The sequence below is a fragment of the Gymnoscopelus microlampas genome, assembly GCF_963454915.1.
Source record: "Gymnoscopelus microlampas genome assembly, chromosome: 6".
NCBI classification, from domain to species: domain Eukaryota; kingdom Metazoa; phylum Chordata; class Actinopteri; order Myctophiformes; family Myctophidae; genus Gymnoscopelus; species Gymnoscopelus microlampas.
In genome coordinates, this window is record NC_139943.1 from 19,367,555 (window position 1) to 19,389,935 (window position 22,381).

The following is a 22,381-nucleotide window of genomic DNA, read 5'->3' on the forward strand; positions in this document are numbered from 1 at the left end:
TAGGAAAGAGACAGTAGGAAAGCTGGGAGGGACACAGTGGAGGAGACAGACAGTAGGGAAGCTGGGAGGGACACAGTGGAGGAGACAGACAGTAAGGAAGCTGGGAGGGACACAGTGGAGGAGACAGACAGTAGGGAAGCTGGGAGCAAGACAGTGTACGAGGGACAGACAGTAGGAAAGCTGAGAGGGAGACAGTGTATGAGAGACTGACAGTAGGAAAGCTGAGAGGGAGACAGTGTAGGAGAGACAGACATTAGGAAAGCTGAGAGAGAGACAGATGGTAGGAAAGCTGAGAGGGAGACAGTGTAGGAGACAGACATTAGGAAAGCTGAGAGAGTGACAGACAGTAGGAAAGCTGTGAGGAAGACAGTGTAGGAGAGACAGACAGTAGGACAGCTGAGAGGGAGACAGTGTAGGAGAGACAGACAGTAGGACAGCTGAGAGGGAGACAGTGTAAGAGACAGACAGTAGGAAAGCTGTGAGGAAGACAGTGTAGGAGAGACAGACAGTAGGACAGCTGAGAGGGAGACAGTGTAGGAGACAGACAGTGTAGGAGAGACAGACAGTACGACAGCTGAGAGGGAGACACTGTAGGAGAGACAGACAGTAGGACAGCTGAGAGGGAGACAGTGTAGGAGAGACAGACAGTAGGAGAGTAGAACTGACCCTCAGGTCTATCAGGGTCTCTGTTCAAAATGCCGTAACGAGGTAGGTCAATGCCCTCTTCCTTCAGGATACGATACACTTCCCTCCTGACAGGAAATCACATGTGCACACACACACACACACACACACACACACACACACACACACACACACACACACACACACACACACACACACACACACACACACACACACACACACACACACACACACACACACACACACACACACACACACACACACACACACGTATGTCATAACAGGGAGGGGAATCCAGCATGTGTGTATGTAAGGCAAGGCAAGCTTATTTGTACAGAACATTTCTACAATAAGGCAAATTAAAAGGCTTTACACAAAACATTAAGCATATTAGAGACATTAAGACACAGAGCATTAAGTGCAAAAGAAACACATTATAAAAACATGTATTGTATTCAAAAACATGTGAATACAATTAAAAAAATGAATGTACAGGTATGAGTGCATAGCAGCATGCATTTGTGTGTGTGCGTGTTGTATGGTACCTGTCCTGTATGAAGTACTGCATGTTGAGGTCGTTGATGAGCAAAGGGTTTCTTAGTTTGACATACTCTGCAGCTTTATCCAGAGGAAACCCTGAAATACAACCATCAATGTTTGAAGGTATTCAGTACACACAGTTCACACAAACATAAAGTATAGTCAGTACTGTATCCATACACAGATACAATGTGGAGTAATCACAGTTGAACCTTTCTGAAAACACATCACAATGAAGTCTGGGTAACAAACACATTATGTGTGAGAGACACATGAGTGAAGAGCAAAACAATGCAAGAGAATAAGAATATGAATGAATACTTCTGATACGTACATATTTAGACACATTTATAGAACATGTTTAGAATCCCATTATATGGCCATCACATGTGAATGCATATTTTCATTTCACTCATGTTTGAGATTTGCTGAATTACACCACTAAGAATCCTTGTCAAGAAGTAACAGCTTAATGCTACGTAAGCCTAACTCACTGAACATCTGAACACATACTGTAAGTGTGTTTTATTTATTGTTTTATTGTTTATTAGGAAAAGTCTTCCTGGGGTCCAACACAGAGAAACATTGTACCAAAAACATTAATAACGTCAACTTTACAATCACTATAATCTAACTAAAAACAAGAAATAAATGTGTGTGTGTGTGTGTGTGTGTGTGTGTGTGTGTGTGTGTGTGTGTGTGTGTGTGTGTGTGTGTGTGTGTGTGTGTGTGTGTGTGTTCTGATGCTACATTGTTTCAATGTTGTTCTATTGCTATTCTATTGTTGTTCTTCAGACCTTTGTCTGACTATAGATGTTGCTGTACCTTTGGAGTGAAAGGAGATGAGGCAGTGGCAGAGAGGCCAGTTCTCCACGGGTTCCTCCAGGATCACCTCCTCAGGGAAGATCACCACATCAATGTAGTCAAAGCGACACAGACGCTCCAGGATCTGAGTCATGGGTTTGGACTTGGACTTCTTCATCATGCAGCAGATTCCCACAACGATCTGACGCTCTGCCGGCTGCAGGACGGGAAGTCGTTAGACGTGGTTGCATGCATAGTTTTAGCATTTACAGTACACTGCATTTCAATTCCCACAGACAGTAGGATAGTAGAGAGGTAGACAGTCTAGGAGAGAGACAGTAGGATGGCTGAGAGGGAGATAGTGTGCTGCAGTGTACTGCAGGAGAGACAGACAGTACGAAAGCTGAGAGAGAGATGGCGTAGAAGAGACAGACAGTAAAAAAGCTGAGAGGATCTATGAGAGGGCTAGCTTCCGTTAGCTGCTTGGAGACTGACAGACAGATGGACAGAAAGACAGACTCACAGGAGTGAAAACATAATCCCTCGCCGGGGATAATAAAGCAACTGCTCTCTATTGTAATCCTACACTCTCCTCCTTGTACTGATGTGACAGTATGGACAGACCACTGAGACGTCTTTACATACAAGTATGTCACTATGGGACATGGTGATATGACTGTAGGGAATTTACAGCATGTATTTTCTTGGTAAGGAATTACACCTGAAAGTTGTTAATGACCATAGAAGTACCTAACTACTAGTTATTACCTGAACTAGTATGTACAGTGTTCACAAACACAATAATGTCACCCAGGAAGTCTACTATTATAACATTTAATGTACGGTAATTCTGTAAATTAAATGGATTAAGATTATTCTTGCATAAAGAAGGTTCATGATATGGACTCCCACTATCGTGGCGGTCTATTGTTATGTCATTAAGTGATTTATGAATAAAGCCTTGTTGACTGATATGTAGGCTATAGACTATTTGTCTATTGTGTGTCCAGTATGGGCTCAATTTAATGCCAATATTATAATCAATCACATTGTATCAAACATAGAAACAACATCACATTCTTTATCTATTACCTCCAACACACCATCCTCCATCCATTTATCTATAGCTTTCAAATCTCCTAATTTCCAACAGACCTAAAACACCAATTCTTCTCTTCCCAGCTCCTAAACCTCAGTCTGGAAAAAAAACACGACATAAACAGACAAGAAACCCACCAAGAACCAAGTTCAAAGTCAGGTTGACATTCATTACCTGAATGAATGTCAGGTAATGCAGACAAATACAGACTTAACTCTAAACCACCAGGTTAAGCCTTTTAAAATGCTATTTCAACTGTGGAAGACTGTAGTAGCTCTACAGAACCATATTAATGTATCATACATACCATCATACCAATAACTGTACTTCCCTCTGTTAGCCTGAGGATCTGAGTGTCCCTACTGCAATCCTGTCGTTTTTAATAAATACCTATTTATATATCTGTACTTCCCTGTGATCTCTTTAGTGCCGAGACAAACCCTGAAGATGGCCTCAGTCTTTAAGTGTAACCTCAAACATGACTTCCTTATTGCACAGACACTGTGATCTAACCAGAGACTTTAGCAACTTTCCTCATTCCACGCCCGTTTTTCTCTTCCTCTAATCGTTCTTCACCCCCTTCAACTCTCTCGGTATGATTCTCATTTCTGTCTCTTCATTCCATCCAGTCAGATGATCAGCTGAACGTACTTCCTTGATCTAGTGATTCAGATTCAGGGAATCTGCTCTCCAACTCCTCCCCTCACCCCTCTTCACATTAATGGATCTTAAAAAGGTTAATAAAAAAACGTAAAACAATAAATAACATCAACAACAATGACCGTAGAACCACCGAAAGAAATGTTGAATGTTCTCCAACTTTAAACTTCTGATCTGTAGGTCAGACAATATAGTTTGCTGTCATCTGAATTGTCCATCTATTTAAGAAATCACGGCCTGGTGATTTCAGAAACTAAAGCAATTGCTATCTATTCATTTATTTTCAGCTCTTGTTTATTGTTTATTTGGATCCCCATTAGCTACTAGCTAAGCAGTAGCTACTCTTCCTGGGGTCAAGCTGGACGGCCGTAAAGGTAGAGAGGGAATCGTGAGAGGGAATCGTGAGGTCGCGGTTTGATCCCAAGTTAAGTGACCCTAAGTGAGACACTTAACCCCGAACTGCTCCCCGGGTGTTGTTAAAAAATAGTTAAATAGGTAAATATCCTAAGTACAACAACTATTAAGCACATCATCAATAAACTATTCATTTCAATCTTAACCCTCACCGAGTAGTCGTCGTCGTCATCCTCCACATCGTCGTCGTCTTCTCGGAACACCTCGTTCTTCATGTTGTCCTCCATTGGTCCTGTGTGATGATGGTCCTCATCCTCACTGCCAATCACAAACCTTGGAAGGTCTCTCGGATTCCGCCCCCGTGTGCCTCCTCCTCCTGCGAGCGCCTCTGACATCACCAGGCTCTCGGGCACATGGCTGCTGCAGACTGGCTCCTCCCAACAAGTGGTACAGAGGAACGCAGACTATACTCTAGTCTATGGTGGGACTCTCACTCCGGGGACCACTTACTGGTCGGGTGGCTGGCTTACTGACTGACTGGACGATGCTATGCTAGCTGGTCGTGGTGGGTGGCGATGGAGAGTGTAATTAAGCTGGCTGATTCAGGCTGTGTTTGGTTACACTGCAGGGGGTAGACACTAGACACTTGAATGTGTGTGTGCGCTGAGGTAGCACAACATATGATAATGTCCTGAGAGGTAGAATAGCAACCACACACACACTCCCACTAAAGAGAGAGAGAGTGCGTGTTTGTTTTGAGGTAGTCAGTATCAGGGTAGGGTTTTTCTAGTCCTCCAGGCCGACATGGTCCAAGCAGAGAGGAGAATCAAAGCCAGGATCTGACTTGAAAGTATAGGCCCTGAAAGAGATTAAAAAAGAAAAAAGCGTTTAATTCTGTTGATGAAAGGGGTAAAGTGATTGCAGGTGAGATGTCTTGTGTTTCTTATCTCCTGTGAAAACAAGCAAGGAAGAGGACAGTTAAACATATTCCAACTACAGGCCATAACATAGCCAGAATGTCAGAGTTGGAGTCTTAGAAAAGTACAAAAAAGAGGAAGTAATCAATCAACGAGGGTCTGTGTCAGTGTTTCCCAAACACTGGGTCGGGACCCAAGTTTGGGTCAAGGACCCATTTTTATGGGACGCAAGTAAATATCCATTCATTTCTGGTTTCTTACATTTTGTTTTTAATTATTATTATTTCAAAAGATTTTTCAAAAATGTTCAAAAACTAATTTAAAATGAATTCAAACATTTTTCAAATATAATTCCATAAATTAGAAAAGAAAATACACTTTTAAGAAAGTAGTGAATATAGCCAATCTGTAAGCTGCAAATCATCTCTCCTGTTGGCTGACACTTTCCTCACTCTGTACTATCTCAGTGGTTTGCAAAAAAAAACAGTTTGATTTCACTATTATTTCATAATATGCTTGAAGTTAGCCCAATGAGAAAATGTTTAAAGGCATAGTATGTAACTTTTCCCTGTATTTACATAACAAAACAATAAAAAACATTTTTATTCATCATTTCCCTCTATATCAGCAGTTATCAGTCACTGGAGTAGTGTGGTGGTGTTTGCCTGCAGAAACACATTGCCCTCTCACTGTATTTTGGTGTTTTCACCAGAAAAGGCCAGAGGGCTTGTTTCTGCAGGTAAACACCACTGACCGCACTATTCCAGTAGTTCATAACTGCTGGTATAGTGGGAAATGATTGGCAAAATAAATATGTATCGTTTTGTTAACTAACACAGGGCAAAGTTACATACTGTACTATGTCTTTAAGAATAACTATTCAGATCATAGGTTTCACACTCTTCACTATTATCTCCATACATACAGTACAGACAGTTGTAGAATTATCTAATAGGTTAAATCTATTCAAATAATAAAAATAAAAGGTCTTCAAATGGGGGTCTGCGGCCTAATACATATCAATTTGGAGGTGTTTGACATTAAAGTATTTGTGAACCACTGTTCTGAGTCCGGCTGATAAATCTTGACAAAAACACATTATAGAATATTTAGCTTCCTGTGTGGAGTTTGCATGTGCTCCCCGTGTCCCCTAGGATAGGTACCCTCACAAAAAACACAGTAATCCTGGTCTCTATACTGCCTCCCCCTGGTCAGTTCTGGGCTCTCCCTAGGCTGGCAGAGGGAGAGTAGTGCCCAGGATTACATAGGCAATCAATTTATACTGGGTGAAAAAATGGGTTACAAAATCGTGGGATAAAAAATATTTTTAAAAAAGGACTTGAAACAGCTGTAGTCCCAAGCGTGAGCTACAGAATATTTACTCAAAACATTTGAAGCCCAGTGTTTAAGGTAACAATCAGTGTTGTTGAATTTCTAAACTTTCTCACGATCTTGTGGCTCCCTTTCATATTGGAATATTATTGTTTTCGTGTTCCTTTGTGTGCATAATTACATCCTTTAACAATAAACTGGGTGTGTTTGGTTACGACCTGCCTGAAAGAGGTGTGTGTGTGTGTGTGTGTGTGTGTGTGTGTGTGTGTGTGTGTGTGTGTGTGTGTGTGTGTGTGTATTCATGCGTGGCTGCTTGCGCGCCCGCGTATACTTGTGTGTGTGTTATTACTCCTTACTTGTATTAGTCTATATATTATGTGTGTTATTACCTTACTTGTATTTGCCTATATTATGTGTGTTATTACCTTACTTGTATTAGTCTATATTATGTGTGTTATTACCTTACTTGTATTAGTCTATATTATGTGTGTTATTACCTTACTTGTATTAGTCTATATTATGTGTTATTACCTTACTTGTATTAGCCTATATTATGTGTGTTATTACCTTACTTGTATTAGTCTATATCTTGTGTACTATTATGTTGGACAGCACCGTCATTACTTGTAGCCAACATTTGACTGCACACACACTTGTGAGCATGTGAATAAAATCTTGAATATGGTCTGCTTCCACATAATACAGAAGCACATAGCCTAAGCATCACCATTAACAATGCTGTTCCCTCTCAGACCAGCCCAACAGCAATACAGGGACTGAACAAACTGCAGCCAAACAGGATACAGGATAGACTCACTAGCAGTCACATTAGTAGAACTGCAGCTCTCAGATGCCCTCCCCGATCCTTAACCAGACCATAACCACATAACTTAAATTTAACCACGTCCAAACACAACAACAGTATATTTAGCCTTGCTGGCAGTGGGGCTAAAGGGATGGCAATGTCAGACCATCCGTTCAATGCAATACTCGTCCTGACTCCTGAACAACATTTTTTCATAACTATTGGCTGGATTTGCTGAATTTGCTGAATTTGCTGTGATATGGCATAGCATGGCAGCTGGCAGGGTGCTGCTCTGAGGGAGGTTTTCTAAGTACCAATGCAATATAGCCACATACTGTACATACAGTACGTACAGTACACACATGAAAGCGAAAGAACATGGACGTGAAAGAGCACACACAGTATAACACATGTTGTACACACAGACATGTCGCGCACGCGCAAGCAAAAAAACACGGATGTGAAAGAACACGGACACATGTGCACTGCAGTCTGAGTGACACACATTGACAGTAAGACGTATTGACACATACTCAAACTTTCACCTAGGTTTACACTGACATGTCTGATATATGCTGCTAAATGATGTCTAGCCTGCATGTGAGACTATATGCAGAAAGCAAAGGTCAAAGGCTGTTACCATACCGTAGTGTATACCTGCTGCTATTTTAACTGCCTCATTCCATTTCCATTTCTTGTAACCATGCACCTTATGTATGTATGTATATTTTAGTCTACTCATGTCAGGAATATTTTGACTATCTGACCCGTATCTCTACTCGTCTACCCATTCCCAAAACTGCGAATGGATCCACTTACACCTGTAAACCTGTGATGTGACAATAAAGTAGTTGTACACAGACATGTCAAGCACACACACAAAGTAGTAAACACATAACACAGATGCATGCACAGATGCACACACAGTCTACAGTATAAACTTGGGTGCGTGCGTAACTGCGTATGCATATATGCACACAGTCAGGTTCTCTCTCACATCCTCATACGAACACAGACACACATCTCTCACATACACGTGTATAGTATACACACACACCCCACCCCCACACAAACAGAGTGTGTCAGCTCAGCAGTGTGTCCTGATCCTCAATCCAAACAGCTGACTTCAGAGGAAAGTCTCCAGAAAGAGACACAAGCTCATATGACAGCTAACACAGTCCTATAAGCCAAACGCACAGTCCAAGCAGTCCTGGGATGCTGGGATGCTGAAGCAGGGACGCAGGAGGGGGGGGGCGGGGGGGTTTGAACATACTCAGTTCCATTGGGGGGGGGGGTTCCCCCCACTTTTGGGATGAAGAAAAAAGAAAAAGAAAAAACCTCCGACATCTACGCTTCATGGAGTACATTTTTTTTGTACCGAATTAACCGAATCAACCGAACGGAAGTAAAAAAATATTTTTTTTAAATAACAAAGCCGGAAAAAAAGCGTTTGTGCGCTTCCCCTGCTGTCACATACAGAACAGTGTCTTTCATATACACACCATTAGTGCCTTTGACTCAACTCTCACGCCTGGCACTCCACCAGTGTTTCTGTCCACGATCTAGGTCAAGGGCGCAGATGAACATTAGGGGGGGACTGAGACAACAATTCATGAGTTAATTTAAGCATGTCCTTCAGATGTGTTGATGGTCCAGCAGTGTGAGACATTGGAACATTTTGTAAATGATCAGATATCTCAAATAAAAAACTAAAGAATGATGGCAAATTAAACTGAGCATTTCTCAAATTCAGTGGATCAAACTTACAGCATATATGAAAGCATCCAGGTTTTTACTGTCCTCCATTTGTGTGTCCTCCAAGGAGATTCTGTACTACCCTTGTGGCCGTGCTTTTAATTTAATTATATGACATGTGCACATTTAATTAAGCACACAGCATCATTATTGGAGAAGAATTTGGGCACAAGTTCAGTTGTGGTTTCAGATGTTTCAATGTCATCAATTACACACATGATCATAGTAGATATGATCAAGGAGTTGCACATTTGGACCCTAGGGACTGCACTGTAGGTAATTGGTAACAGGGACATTAAAAAGAGATAATGACATCTGATTAGCTAATGTTACAGTACATCTCCTGATTGGATGCATGACATTGACATTGTAAAAAACGATGCTATCTGACAGTGTTTAGTGTTAGGATGCTTTGGCATCGGTTCAACACAGCTAAAGTTAGCTCATGTGGATCATGTTTGTAGCTAACCAGCCACCTGGAAAAGCAAGTGGACACATCAGAAACACTTTTTTTTAATCACAATATTGTTTGTTTGCACATTAAACATGATATAGCAGAGGTTCATGAGGTGCTTCACAACTGCAAAACTCTGCGGCGGTGTTGCCAGATTTTGGGAGAGATTATAAGCAACCAGGTCTATGAAAACAAGCCCAAAATAAGCGACTATAGGCCACATGAGCACAAACCTATATACAGTACATTGGCTATTTATAGCCAATGGCCGATTACAAAAAAAAGGGCTGGGTTTCCGAGGCTAATGGCCGATCTACAAGCTCACAACATGTTGCGATGTGACGTATTGTGAGCTTGTAGATCTGCTATTTTCAAAAGAAAATCTTGAAAAAAGTGACAAATGTGGATTTTTTTTTTTTTATATTGTAACAACACAAATCTGGTACGTGGGTCCCTGGCACAAAATATTTTCAAATGGCAGTGTGTGGACAAATACATGTTAAATTGGGCGTCCTTGACATGAGAATGTTTGAGAACCACTGGTTTAAACAACATTAGGAAGCAAGGCCAAATAAGCAACTATGCACTTTAGAAACAAGCCCCAAAAAAAACTAGCACCAATTTTTACAAGTAACTTTACAAAGAAACAAGGCCAAAGTCGCTTATAATAAGCAGACATGGCAACACTGCTCTGGGGTGGCTCAGTGTTTGAAACCTGAAGGGGGTCTTTCTATGTAGAGGTTGCATGTTCACCCGTGTGCTCCGGTTTCCTCACGCACCAAAAGACATGCATGATGCATTAAACAGCTCTTCAACAGACGCAGATACTGGGCACTCGTTGATTATCGCTTTTAGTGTTGGTAGTGAAGCCATTAGGAAATTAAGTGGTATTCAAACACATCTACAGATAAAGTGGATTCATTTTCTTGTAAAAAAAAAGATTACTCTTGGAATATTTTTGGAATGTTTTATCAATGTGTTTACTGCAAAACCACAACCACATAAATAACAGATAATTATAAATTATTATAATAATCATTTTGATTAAATAGGCTATGTTAATAGTATTGACAATACTTCTGTATTAGGCAATTGTTGGAAAGAAAACTATAACTAAAATGACAACTACGGTATACAAGATAAATTGTACACCCATGCTTCTTCTTACAACCGAATCCCATGTTTCTTCCTCTACAAGCCAAATACTGAACTCCATGCAGTGTTTGAATGCCTGTGGGAAGGTGGCCACTCCCACTATGACATACAGTAGCGTGATACTGTATACCCTTATGCACCACTGGTATTAAATGAACAAGTTGGCTGGAGATCAGTTAACTAACGTTCCTGGTAAACACAGAACACACATGGCTAGGAGTGCATGACGACATGCAAAAACAGAATGATTCATTTCTCATACATATCATTACCTTTATTAGTAATGCTGATTATTAGCCACAATGTACAAAAATACAAATGCATCAGTCTTTATTGTTGTTTCAGCAGCGTACTGTAGGTTAACTACTACATTATAAAATAAACTATGTTAATTATTTGCCAATATTCTATTCGTACTGTTAATTGTGGAAATTGTGAAAAAAATGGTGAACAGTATATGACTAGCGCTGGGACAATAACTGCATTACCACAGTTATGTGATGCATATACTGCACCGCACAATATCAAGGGGTTGAAGTCATTACTGCAATTTTTCACTTTTATTTGCATTTATTTTTTGTAGATGAAGGTTTCATGAGTGCATATGGCGTGTGATATGAAATGTAAATTAGTTATCATCACTGTCTTTCATCCTATATGTTCAAGGGCTTTTGGGATTAAACAACATTTAAAAGTCACTTCACACTAAGGGGAGAGGTTATGGGGGTCGGGTTTGTGTGTATCCAATAATTAATCAAGTTTCGGCGTGAGTACTTCTACAGATATTATTTAATTGAATATACATACACAAGGCACATACAAAAAAGACAGGGGGTTTAGCTAAAATAAATTCCATACCATCCCAGCCCTATACAGTATATGGGTAGCGGTACGTACAACATTACGCAGTCTCAGAAGTAAAGCTGAAAGTGCAGTCTTTGATGTATTCCTTTAACACGGACACTTACTGACAACTTAGATCTCAACTCAGTCTCACTGTGGCCTCACGTAATCTTGGAACCTAGAATAGCCCTGTCCGGCACCCCCACAGTGAACATAAGAGATAGTGTGTGTGTGTGTGTGTGTGTGTGTGTGTGTGTGTGTGTGTGTGTGTGTGTGTGTGTGTGTGTGTGTGTGTGTGTGTGTGTGTGTGTGTGTGTGTGTGTGTGTGTGTGTGTGTGTGTGTGTGTGTGTGTGTGTGTGTGTGTGTGTGTGTGTGTGTGTGTGTGTGTAACATAGGGTAGCCGGGGTTGAGGTGTCAGGTATCGTTTGCTGGGGATATACCGTAAATTTCGGACTATAAGCCGCGACTTTTTTCCAATTTTTCGACCCTGCGGCTTATATAACGGTGCGGTTTATCTATGGATTTTTATAGCTAACGGCCACTAGGGGACCTCCTAAATCTAGGGATTTTACACCCGCGGCTTATAGTCCAGTGCGGCTTATATATGTACAAATCATTCAATTTAGCTGCTGCGGCTTATATTCAGGTGCGGCTTATAGTGCGAAAATTACGGTAGTGACCCAGTGATAACTCATCAGCTTTGAGCCCGGCAGGTGTTGACAGGCCTCACTAAACCCAGAGGAAGCTCCTCTCTCGGTGCTGGGGGGGGGGATCACCCAGTAACACCAACACTTATAAACAAACTCATAAAAAAAACAGTTATGCAACAACCCTGCCTGAGCCATTTCCATGCTTTCTAGAAGCTGGGGGATATTGTCCAGAACAATACAATAAACACTCTGACTTTTTACTCTCTACAGTAATGTATAATACAAATGTAACTGAAAGCTCACTGATGGTGCTCGGGTGGCGAAGTGGTAAAGTCACTGCCCACCACCACGGAGGTTGTGGGTTCGAATCCACTGTGGTGCATCCGGCTTTGTCGAGCGTCTACACGAACACAATTGGCCCGTGTTCGGGGGAGGGCGATAATGGTCATTGCACATACTCCTACGGGCTGGGGCGGCACCTGTCAGCGGGGAGTGTTGGGCTGGAGGAGTAGGACGATGGCTCTACGTCCTCCCGGTGGGGGCTCCTCACTGGCAGGTGAGTCAGTAGGATACGACAGCAGTGACAACACAGAAATGTGTGTGGGGAGGAATCAATTGGCGTAATGACTAAATTGGGAAGAAAAAGGGGTAAAAAAGAATTGCCTAATCTAAATAAAAAAATAAAAAAGAGAAAGCTCACTGATACTTGAAGGACTGCTACAGAAAAAACAAATCTCTCGTATGTTTGTATCAGCTAAAATGTAGTATTATGAAAGAGCTGTTGAGGTTTTTAATAGGACTGGCAGAAGAAAGTGAAACTTTTAGTGTGCTGTAGAGTCAGGGAGATCATCTTTCCGCTACACTATAATAAACCACAAGTATGAATGCTATCTCCACACCCCAATCTCAGTCTAGTTCAACATTCGTGTTTTTTGTTTATTTTAAAACCAGTACCAACGAGGCTTGGCTATTCTTTTGGGATGATTTACAATATGAGCCCATATTCTGACCTGAAAAAACTGACAACACATCCAAATATTTAATTCCCTTGTTGACTGTGCTATACGAATACATTTTCCTTGCCTTGTTGGGGAGGGTTTTATTTTTAATACGTAATATGAAATAATTAAATAAAAAGAGCTATTTACTTCTATCTACTTTACAAAATAATGTATTTGTATTTAAAAACGACAAATACTTGAACAAACTCCTGAGTAAAAAGTACAGCCTTGGACTAATTTGAAAACGAGGATGCTGGAGCGCCAATAGCTGAATGGTTAAGGCGTGTACCACACAGGTTCTGATGCCTGACAGCAAGTCCCCGGTTTGATTCCCGGGCCGGGAGGAGGGAGACCATTTGCTGCATGTCACTTCCCTAGTCTCCCGCCTTGTTTCCTGTATAATCGCCACTGTACTATCAATAAAGGCAGAAAAGCCCCCAAAAATAACTTAAACAAAAAAAGAAGATGAGAATTTGAAGTCAGGGGGCGTTACAATGTATGTTTTGGGGAACCATATGGATGAATGACTGGCCTATTATCATTTTCGGAATCTTCTCCATCAATGTAGTAGGTGCAGTGGATGCATTTGCAATTTCTGTGGACTATGTAGCTTGCATACAAGAAGGCACTTCTCACCGATGGACTCTACCAACAGCCGACGCTACCTGACGGCCCCTCCTTCCCGTGAACAGCTACCGGGAAGAGAGGCAACAGACCCGGCGGCCTTCCCGTGGTGGGTCCGTCTGCTGTCGGAATAGCAACGGGTGGACCTCCAGGCCCATGAGAACAACTACAGAGAGCGCTTTAACACCAAGCATCAGTGCAAGACTAAGCAGTTTGTTTCCTCTGGTGATCCAGCCAAGGACATTATACCCACGGACTGGTTGTTGGAGGGTTTCGAACAACTTGGGATGCCCAAAGACGAGGCAGAAAGGCTGGCAAAGTATTGTGCTGTCTCTGCTGCCATATGTGGCGGAGCCGCCGCTACTTGGACTGCTGAGTGTTGTATCATGAGGACATATCCATGAGTTTGTGAATGTAACCTTTACTGCATCTAAAATATTTGTGTAAATTGTTAAACTGTGTGTGTGTGTGTGTGTGTGTGTGTGTGTGTGTGTGTGTGTGTGTGTGTGTGTGTGTGTGTGTGTGTGTGTGTGTGTGTGTGTGTGTGTGTGTGTGTGTGTGTGTGTGTTCAATGCTGAATATGAAGAGATATTATAGTTAATGATTGCACTTGCACTACCGCTGCATGTGCTTTTATCCATGTCAGTACATGTATGTTGTATGTATGTGTAGTGTTGTCTCAGCACACTGAAGCCAATATTCTACTGTTGCGCTCATTATAAAAAAAGGTTTGGTGAAGAACATCAGCCTAAAATGTAAAATGAGCTGTACTTAGAGCTGATCTGGAACAAAGAACAAGGACACAAACAATCCACAAGCAACAAGGAGTTCCTTAACTGCCTGAAATAACATGAAAGGAGGCTGATTGAAAACATCCCCTCCCATGTCATCGGCCCTCAATGAGTCACCTCTGTCACAAATGCAAGCCAAACAGATCAACACGACAGCTCCTATAAAAAGGCTTTTAACCTTTGAGTCCGTCTGCTGTAGGAAGTCTGCTGGTTGTATGACAGAGGTCATTAGCTCTTTTTCGCACTATCGCTGTGTCACTGATAAGATGGCAAAATAGAACTGCTGTGGAGCGCTGTGCAAATGATAAGCTAGCTTGCCTAATGCCTATCTATCCATTAGGGTGTATAATCTTAATCTGTAGATGCATTGAAACAAGACAACAAGATGAAGTAATAAAAGTAAGGGACGCTGCAATATGAGGCGTTTGTGAATTAGATGCAATGTTTTTGGGGACTTTCGTATTGACATTTGACAATAATGGTCATTAGTGTCGATGGGTGAAACAGCTTCCAGTCAAAACATACATATTAACTAATATACTGTGGTTTATGAAAGGATATACAGTCAGTAAGGTTGTTATTATTCACTTCTTCTTCTGCCTTTAAAACAGACATTTTATAACAGATAGTTGGGTTGGTGAGGTGTTTTTTTTTTGCCGTTTACATTGAAAGCAAAAGCCATTAGGAGAGATGGGTGGCAGTGCAAATAGGTTTTTTATTGACCATAAAAAGGTTCACATAGTGTCCCTTTGGTTCATTAAAACAGATGTATATAGGCAAGATATTGTGCTTTTGTTGTGAAATGATTAAACAGTGTGGATGAATTCAATTATATCGTAATCTTTCTATGAAATTACAGATTACACAAGGTATGGAATATCTGGGGCTTTTCTTGTAAAAAGGACGTAAATGAGGGACGGTGATCACTGATGAGTAGTTAAGGTGCATACCACATATAGGCTGAGGCTCTGATGCAGCCTGACACCGAGTACCGGGTTCGTTTCCCGAGCCTGACGAACCTTTGCCGCGTGTCACTCCCCGACACTCTCTCCCCATTTCCTGTCAATCTAAACTGTTAAATCAAAATAAATTCCCCCCCATTCTTCTTTTTTTTAATTGGAAAACAAAAAGAACATAAATGGGAACTAAACCCTAGCACACCTTTGTGCCGATTTTGTGAGTCTGCCTCCAGGTTACTGATGATCTTTATATGCTGAGCTCCCGGTCTGAAAAATAATTGTGGAAGTGCCTTAACCTGCATTCTATCTAAAGACCAGCAAGGGGCGACTCCACTGGCTGCAAAAAGAAGTCTATGAGAAAATGACAACAATTCGAGAATTATTAACTCAGTAAAGATGCTCCTAATGGGTTTATGTTCTCAATCACTAATTTCAAGTCTTCTTCAATACAACATGATGTCCATTTTGTAAATGATGGTCCCATTTAGAGTAAAACAGACAAAGCAGGGTATGCTTAGGACATTGCTACATTGTGATTGTCACCACAATAGACGACGGCGATCAGGATAGAAGCATAGCAATGCGTATCCCCAGCTCCACCCTCTTGGCCAAATATGGTCACTTCTGTCTTCAGAAATTAATGATTCTGACTAGATATGTGACCAATTAGGGTTTTGCAGATTGATTATTTGACGGCAGTATCAAGAATAATATAGTTTTATTATTCATTTATTTTCAATTAAAAAAGGTAGGATAAGTGATATTTCTAGGTTAAAAGAAAATGTTTTTGTTAAAAGGTTAAAGCACTATATTTTGATAGTAATCATTGCTATACACGAATCCACAGACACAGCCATAGCTGCGGTGTCGCAGTACGGACACCGCAGCTATGGCTGCCTACAGGCAGCGCTTCTGTGGATTCGTCGTCTATAGAGTGTTTGTTCAGTAGCAGGGGTCTGCACCTCTCCAGCTCTTTATAAACAGAAAATACATTTTCAGGTGGGTGGCCAATCTTCAGCCAATCAGGAGAAAGTACCCATTTATCTGCTTCAATGTTATAGTGTTCCAGTTCCAATTTTGTCTGCTCATTTCTTTGTGTCATCATCTCCTCCAAATTCACTTCAAACACTATCCTGTGTTTTGTGTGAGTTCTTTCTCCTGATTGGATGAAATTGTTATCCTGACCTGAAAATACATTTTCCGTTTAATCAAGAGCTGGAGGGACAGGGAGACCCTTGTTACTGAACAAACACTCTACACCAATGAATACTATCAGAATATAAAGCAATTTAACTCTTATTTTAACAAACAAATATCACTTACCCTACCCTTTAACTGCCACCATCATGTTTGAAATTTTCTGCTAAGCCATGTTTCCAAGTCAAAGTTGAAAAAATGCAAGGCTTTATTTAAGTATAGTATACGTGTTTACTTGACAATTCCTAAACATGTCTGTTTATATAGTTATAATAATAATTTGCTGAAATGTCAGAGGAAGAGCGGAAAGCTCAGCTCACTTTAATAATGCAGAAATCCTGCATTCCTCCAGGACTACATAGGGCCGCAAATGTTTTGCTATAAACCCCCAAATCAAATGTTTTAGTTATGGAGTTTGATCTGTCTGAACTATGGATAAGCTGTTTAAATGCTACTCGACTCTCTCTCCTCCTTAAGCTGTCATCGAAGACACTGGGGTTATGTCTTCATAAATAGGCCGTCACCTGCTGCACAGTGACTGTATACACTCAGTGTTTTAGCCACCGAAATGCTAAAGTCACGGGTATAAATAACACATATACAACGGAGCAGATCAAGATCAAAATATAGAATGACAAGGAGCATTTATTGTGAAATGGTCTAAGGTCATTAGAATTGAATGGTCTGAAATCCTTATCTAACCGCCATGTAAGCAGTATGAGGAGCCATGAGTCCAAATCATTAACAAACCTGTTAATGATTAGATTCAATAATCCTTATAGGGTCGCAGAAGACACCCTATAGAGTAGGAATGCACGTACACCCTGATTCATATAATAGACTCAAGGAAATAAGAGAATATTAGGCATCAGAGCCTATGTGGTACGGGCCCTAACCATTCGGCTATCAGGTGCCCCATAAACTTCACAGTTAATCAGAATATTCGATAAAAAGAAGATTAGTTGGCATTGATTCATTAATAAAAATATCAAAAACTGCTTCTTGTGCTTCTTGATTATTCAATTAATTAAAATGAATCGATAGAATAACAATACTGTAGAAAACAGTCAGGGCATATTTGCCAGCACTAGCCTATATATGGAGATCCCCATAAATGGAGATTATCAACTTGCAAAGTCGTCATAGATACCTGAACGCGTGTCATATATACGAAGTCTGACATCAGCAACCTCTGCTCAGATCTCCATATATAGAGATAAACGTCACGTCCAGGACTGACAGCATAGTCCCATATTCGGGCATAACCGACGTGGGCCGACCCATTAACGGAGATGTCTGACACTACCTGACATCATCAGAGGGACACTAGGGCCACCGCTAAAACGTATAAAAGGCTCGGCATGCCTTGGTTCAGATCAGTCCCAGCAGCGACTCCGAGAGAGGTTAACCACTAACAGAGCCTAAAGCATATTCTCATAGTGGCCTTCGGATCCGGTTAACGAATCAGCCGATAAGAGTTTCTATATAATAAATACAATTATCGATAGTTGCAGCCCAAAGAAATACAGAATATAGAATAGGAAGAATATAGCCTAAATGGGAGAATAAATTAGCTACCGGGATATACAAAATATATTGTCTTTACCATGTACCATGTACCTCTAATATAAATGAAAATGTCTAGGGACTTTACATGGACTTGTCTGCCTACTGTGACTTTGACCATGGCCCTCTATTCCGGAATTTATTACAGCTGCCTACTCTAGGTGCTCCAAGTGTAAAACATCAAGACAAAGATGATGTCAGTGTACTAAAATAATCTAGGAATTAGGAGGCCTATGACCTTGCCCTTGGTTGGTTGTTATTGTTTATGGTGTTGAAGATTATTCCACTGACAGCTAGCTGCTTTGTGTAAGAGCAACAGCTTATTGTCTTACTAATTGTACAGTAACTGTTACTCATGACGTTAAAACACACTAAGTTGCACTCACTGTAAGACACTCTGGATAATCATGAGATTTAACTAAATACTTAAAGTGTGTACAATGTTGGTGATCTATCGTATGCAAGAATTCCAGCTTTACTATTCAGTTCATTTTAAGCGATGCTGGATAGCTAAATGCGAGCCCACCACAGATGCAACTTCTACTACAATAGTCAATAGACTAATGATGCTGACAGTACATTGCTCTGACATTATTTCCAATAATGTTGACAATACTTCACCAGTATGTAACTAGGCAACAGGTGTACCTTTTACCCCAGAGGGCCACAGTGATAAGCCAAGTGCATATTTGTGCTATAAGAATCCACTTTGACAAAGAACAGGGAATTTACAGTACAGGAATTTGAACTGGTCGCACTGGCTAAGACAACATGCACATCTCATAAGCCTCTAGCGAAAGGGAATGCAACACATTACAGACTTGTCTTGAGGCCACAAATATATGGATAAATACAGACACTGTCACGTGATCACTGAAGCTGCTGAGATCTTCTACCACGCCAGCGCGTGCACACACACACACACACACACACACACACACACACACACACACACACACACACACACACACACACACACTAGTGTACAGGTATATTGTCCTCTGTTGTTTAAACCACTTAAACCCCAGCATCCTTATTGTGGGGAAGGCTTTCGCAGAAAATAGCAGATCGCGTTGTGAGCTTGTCAATCGGCTATTTTCAGCGAAAGCTTTCTCCACAATAACAGAAAGCATAAAAAGACACTAGTACAGAGCCCTGCTGAGGGACTCTGGTCAACCATATGGGGTTTTAAGTGGTTAAGAAGTCTGTATGCCAGGTTACTGGCCTATTCTGATGAGAACCATGCAGGGTTCCCCAGGTCACAGCTGTTCAGACATTCTGACACCGCCTTAAAAGAGGAAACACTAACAGTAAGTAAAGCAATAAATCACCCTGCATGACTGTGACTGAGTGAACAGTGAAACGTGAGTCATGGAGAAGACGATGCGTATACCTCTGTCTGTCCACATAAAGAAGAGAACATGACAATGAGACAATGCGAATCCCCGTGCGTGCAGAATTGGCAAAAACAAAGTTACATTACAAAGTAATATCTCCTATAGATTCAGAACTAGAACATAATATGACAGCACAAGACAGGCACAACCATTGACCATTAACAGTGGTGTAAAGAAACAAGTACATTTACTCAAGTACTGTACTTAAGTACAATTTTGAGGTATTTTTACTTTTTCCAATTTGCTGTACTTTTACTTCTACTCCACTACATCTCAGAGGCAAACATTGCACTTTTACTCCACTACAATTATTTGAAAACTTTAGTTACTAGTTACTTTGTAGATTATTACAAAATATACATTAACCACTTCAGCCCTATACATTTCGGCCATTTGAAAATAGCCGATCTAAGCTATGTGAGCTTGAAGATCTGCTATTTTCAAAAGATTGTTATACATTTTATAAATTTGAAATGGGACATTCCCATGGGACATTCTGCACAATACTTAGTGTAGTGTAGTACTTTATACTTTTGGTACTTTTAAGTACATTTTGATACCAATACCTTTGTACTTTTACTCAAGCAAATGTTGAAATCCAGACTCTTGTAACAGAGTATTTCTATATTGCAGTATTGATACTTTGACTTAAGTAAAAATTTGAGTTATTTTTCCCACCACTGCTGACATGCAGGCACGACGCTTTGACCACTAGCTGGTTGACCATTCATTTACTGCGGAGACAAGCTGTACGTTTTATTATCACAGAATGAAACATTCTAGTTATCTAACTCAGTAGGGAGGGAGTTTAACACAAGTATTTGTCCATAGGATGGAAAGCAGACAAATTGAATTGGGTACATTGAATAATGCCCTATCTATACGATCTACAGGTGGCATCATCAACAAAGCGCGAGTGTAGCAATCAAATGATGTATGTATCAAGCCACAACACTACAGATTGTTTAAGGAAGGCACATCCCAAAGTAGTAAAGTGTACGCCCCAGACCACACAAAGCTAACAAAACAATTAAAACATAAAATCTCGTCGGCCTATAACCTGTCAAAATATTATTCTTTCTGACACTGAAACCATCTTCCTTCATATCCTGAGGAAGTCAACTTTTAAGTCACTTTCAAGCAACACAACACAACCCCAGCAAGACGACAGTGAAAACTTAGAAAGTGTGCTAAACTCACCGGCTGAATACGATCAGCTGTCAACTTCCTTATCGTTGTGCTTTGTTACTATACTGTGTCTGTGGGCTGCAGCTCTGTCTGTGGCAGACTGACTGGCACACATGAGTACAACACACCAAACTTACTGCTGTCAATTGCATCGTCACAAACAAAGACACGGCTTCCGGGTGCACGTTTCACAATAAAATGTACACACAACGAATTACAAGTATGCTCGCCCCAAAACACGCTCACCGCGGGTCTAATCCGGTGACATCGGAACGGTCACCACCTTTTTCTACTCCTAAAACGTAAATTACGTAACCTCAGTAAATCTATGCCTAAACCTAACCTCAGTAAAAATGAACACAAGAGTACAAGAACCTCCGGGGCGCCCGGGGCGAGCGGTCCGCGATAAAATAAATGGGGGCGAGTGTGTTTTGGGGCGAGTCTTCCAGTTACCAGTACAACCACCTGTAGTAAAATCTATACGTGAATAATGTTTTAAACCAAATGCCGTTTTAAAGTAGCTTTACGTATGACACCAAATTTAACACAATGCAATAATCGAAGATATAAGACGATCCAATTCCGAAACTACTGTGTTTCATTATTTGACGCAGAGCCAAAGTTCACGCCTGGCAGCAACTTTCTCCCATGGTTTCTCCTTCCTCTTAGAGGGTGTTAAAAAGAACTTGGTGACCCCATTCAAATGGGTGACTACAGAGGTCGCTACCGCTATGGTTCCTTATTTTCAGAATGCATAAATAAAAGGGTCACTGGAGGATTTGAGTGAACAAAAAAGTCGTGACCTTCCCGCAGTTCCCGGTGATGCAGTAAGTCAGTGTTCAGTCTTTTTTAGATCAATTCAGTCACATTAGATCAGCAGTGTCTTTGAGAAAGATAGTAAGGGAAATGCAATTTAATGGCATCCAAATATCTTTCCAGTACTGTAAACTTCCTTCCTAAGTGTTCATGATCTACAAATTGTATTGTCCTGTTATGTCTACAACAGGGTTATACAGTATGTTATTACATCTATACATAGTTTTGAAAAATAGATCCAGTCATTTTACCTTTCATTCTAGCAGTGTTTATGCAGCATGTTATCTTCCAATCAAAATTGATTTATTGATTGATTGATTGATTGATACTGAAACAGTATGTGATACTGTATCGTATAAGTCTTATGCACAATGTACAATTTGTAAGCTCCCTCTTTTAAATTCAAACGAATACATGAAAACAAGGATAATCTTGTGATTAAATATTGAGTTGTAGTTATAAAAGGAATAACAAATGAGGACAGTTCATGTTTTACAATTTTCATTGTTTGAATATATGTGTAATTATTAACTTACTTATGGCGAGACATAACTAAATATCAATATGTACGTTTTTCTATATGTACAACAAATAATGGTAAACTGAACACAATCAACGTTATTATTGTGTTCAGTTAACCATTGTTGTTGGGTAATGGGAGCCTCACCGTCATTTGAGTGAGGCACAGTTGGCTGTAGCACCATGGTTGATTGTCATGTCTCATCACAGTGTATGCATTGCATGCATTTAGCATCCTTTAATTTGATTCTACTAGAGGTTCTAGAGTTCGGCCCTCACACCTACGTTGCCCCCTTTTGTGCCCATATA

General features: G+C 40.7%; 1 protein-coding gene across 3 annotated transcripts in view; it reads right to left on the minus strand.

The window, feature by feature from the left end:
- Nucleotides 1-20,872, minus strand: part of ppip5k1b (diphosphoinositol pentakisphosphate kinase 1b) — a 65,798-nt gene extending 44,926 nt beyond the window's left edge. For all 3 annotated transcript variants that reach the window (XM_084060491.1, XM_084060490.1, XM_084060489.1), the window contains exons 1-5: nt 20,750-20,872; nt 4,315-4,961; nt 2,011-2,206; nt 1,191-1,281; nt 667-752 (exon numbers count right to left, since the gene is read on the minus strand). In XM_084060491.1, the coding sequence (XP_083916617.1) occupies nt 667-752; nt 1,191-1,281; nt 2,011-2,206; nt 4,315-4,497 (556 nt within the window). In that variant the 5' untranslated portion in view covers nt 4,498-4,961; nt 20,750-20,872. The remainder of the gene's footprint in view (nt 1-666; nt 753-1,190; nt 1,282-2,010; nt 2,207-4,314; nt 4,962-20,749) is intronic.
- Between the last annotated feature and the right edge of the window lie 1,509 nt (nt 20,873-22,381).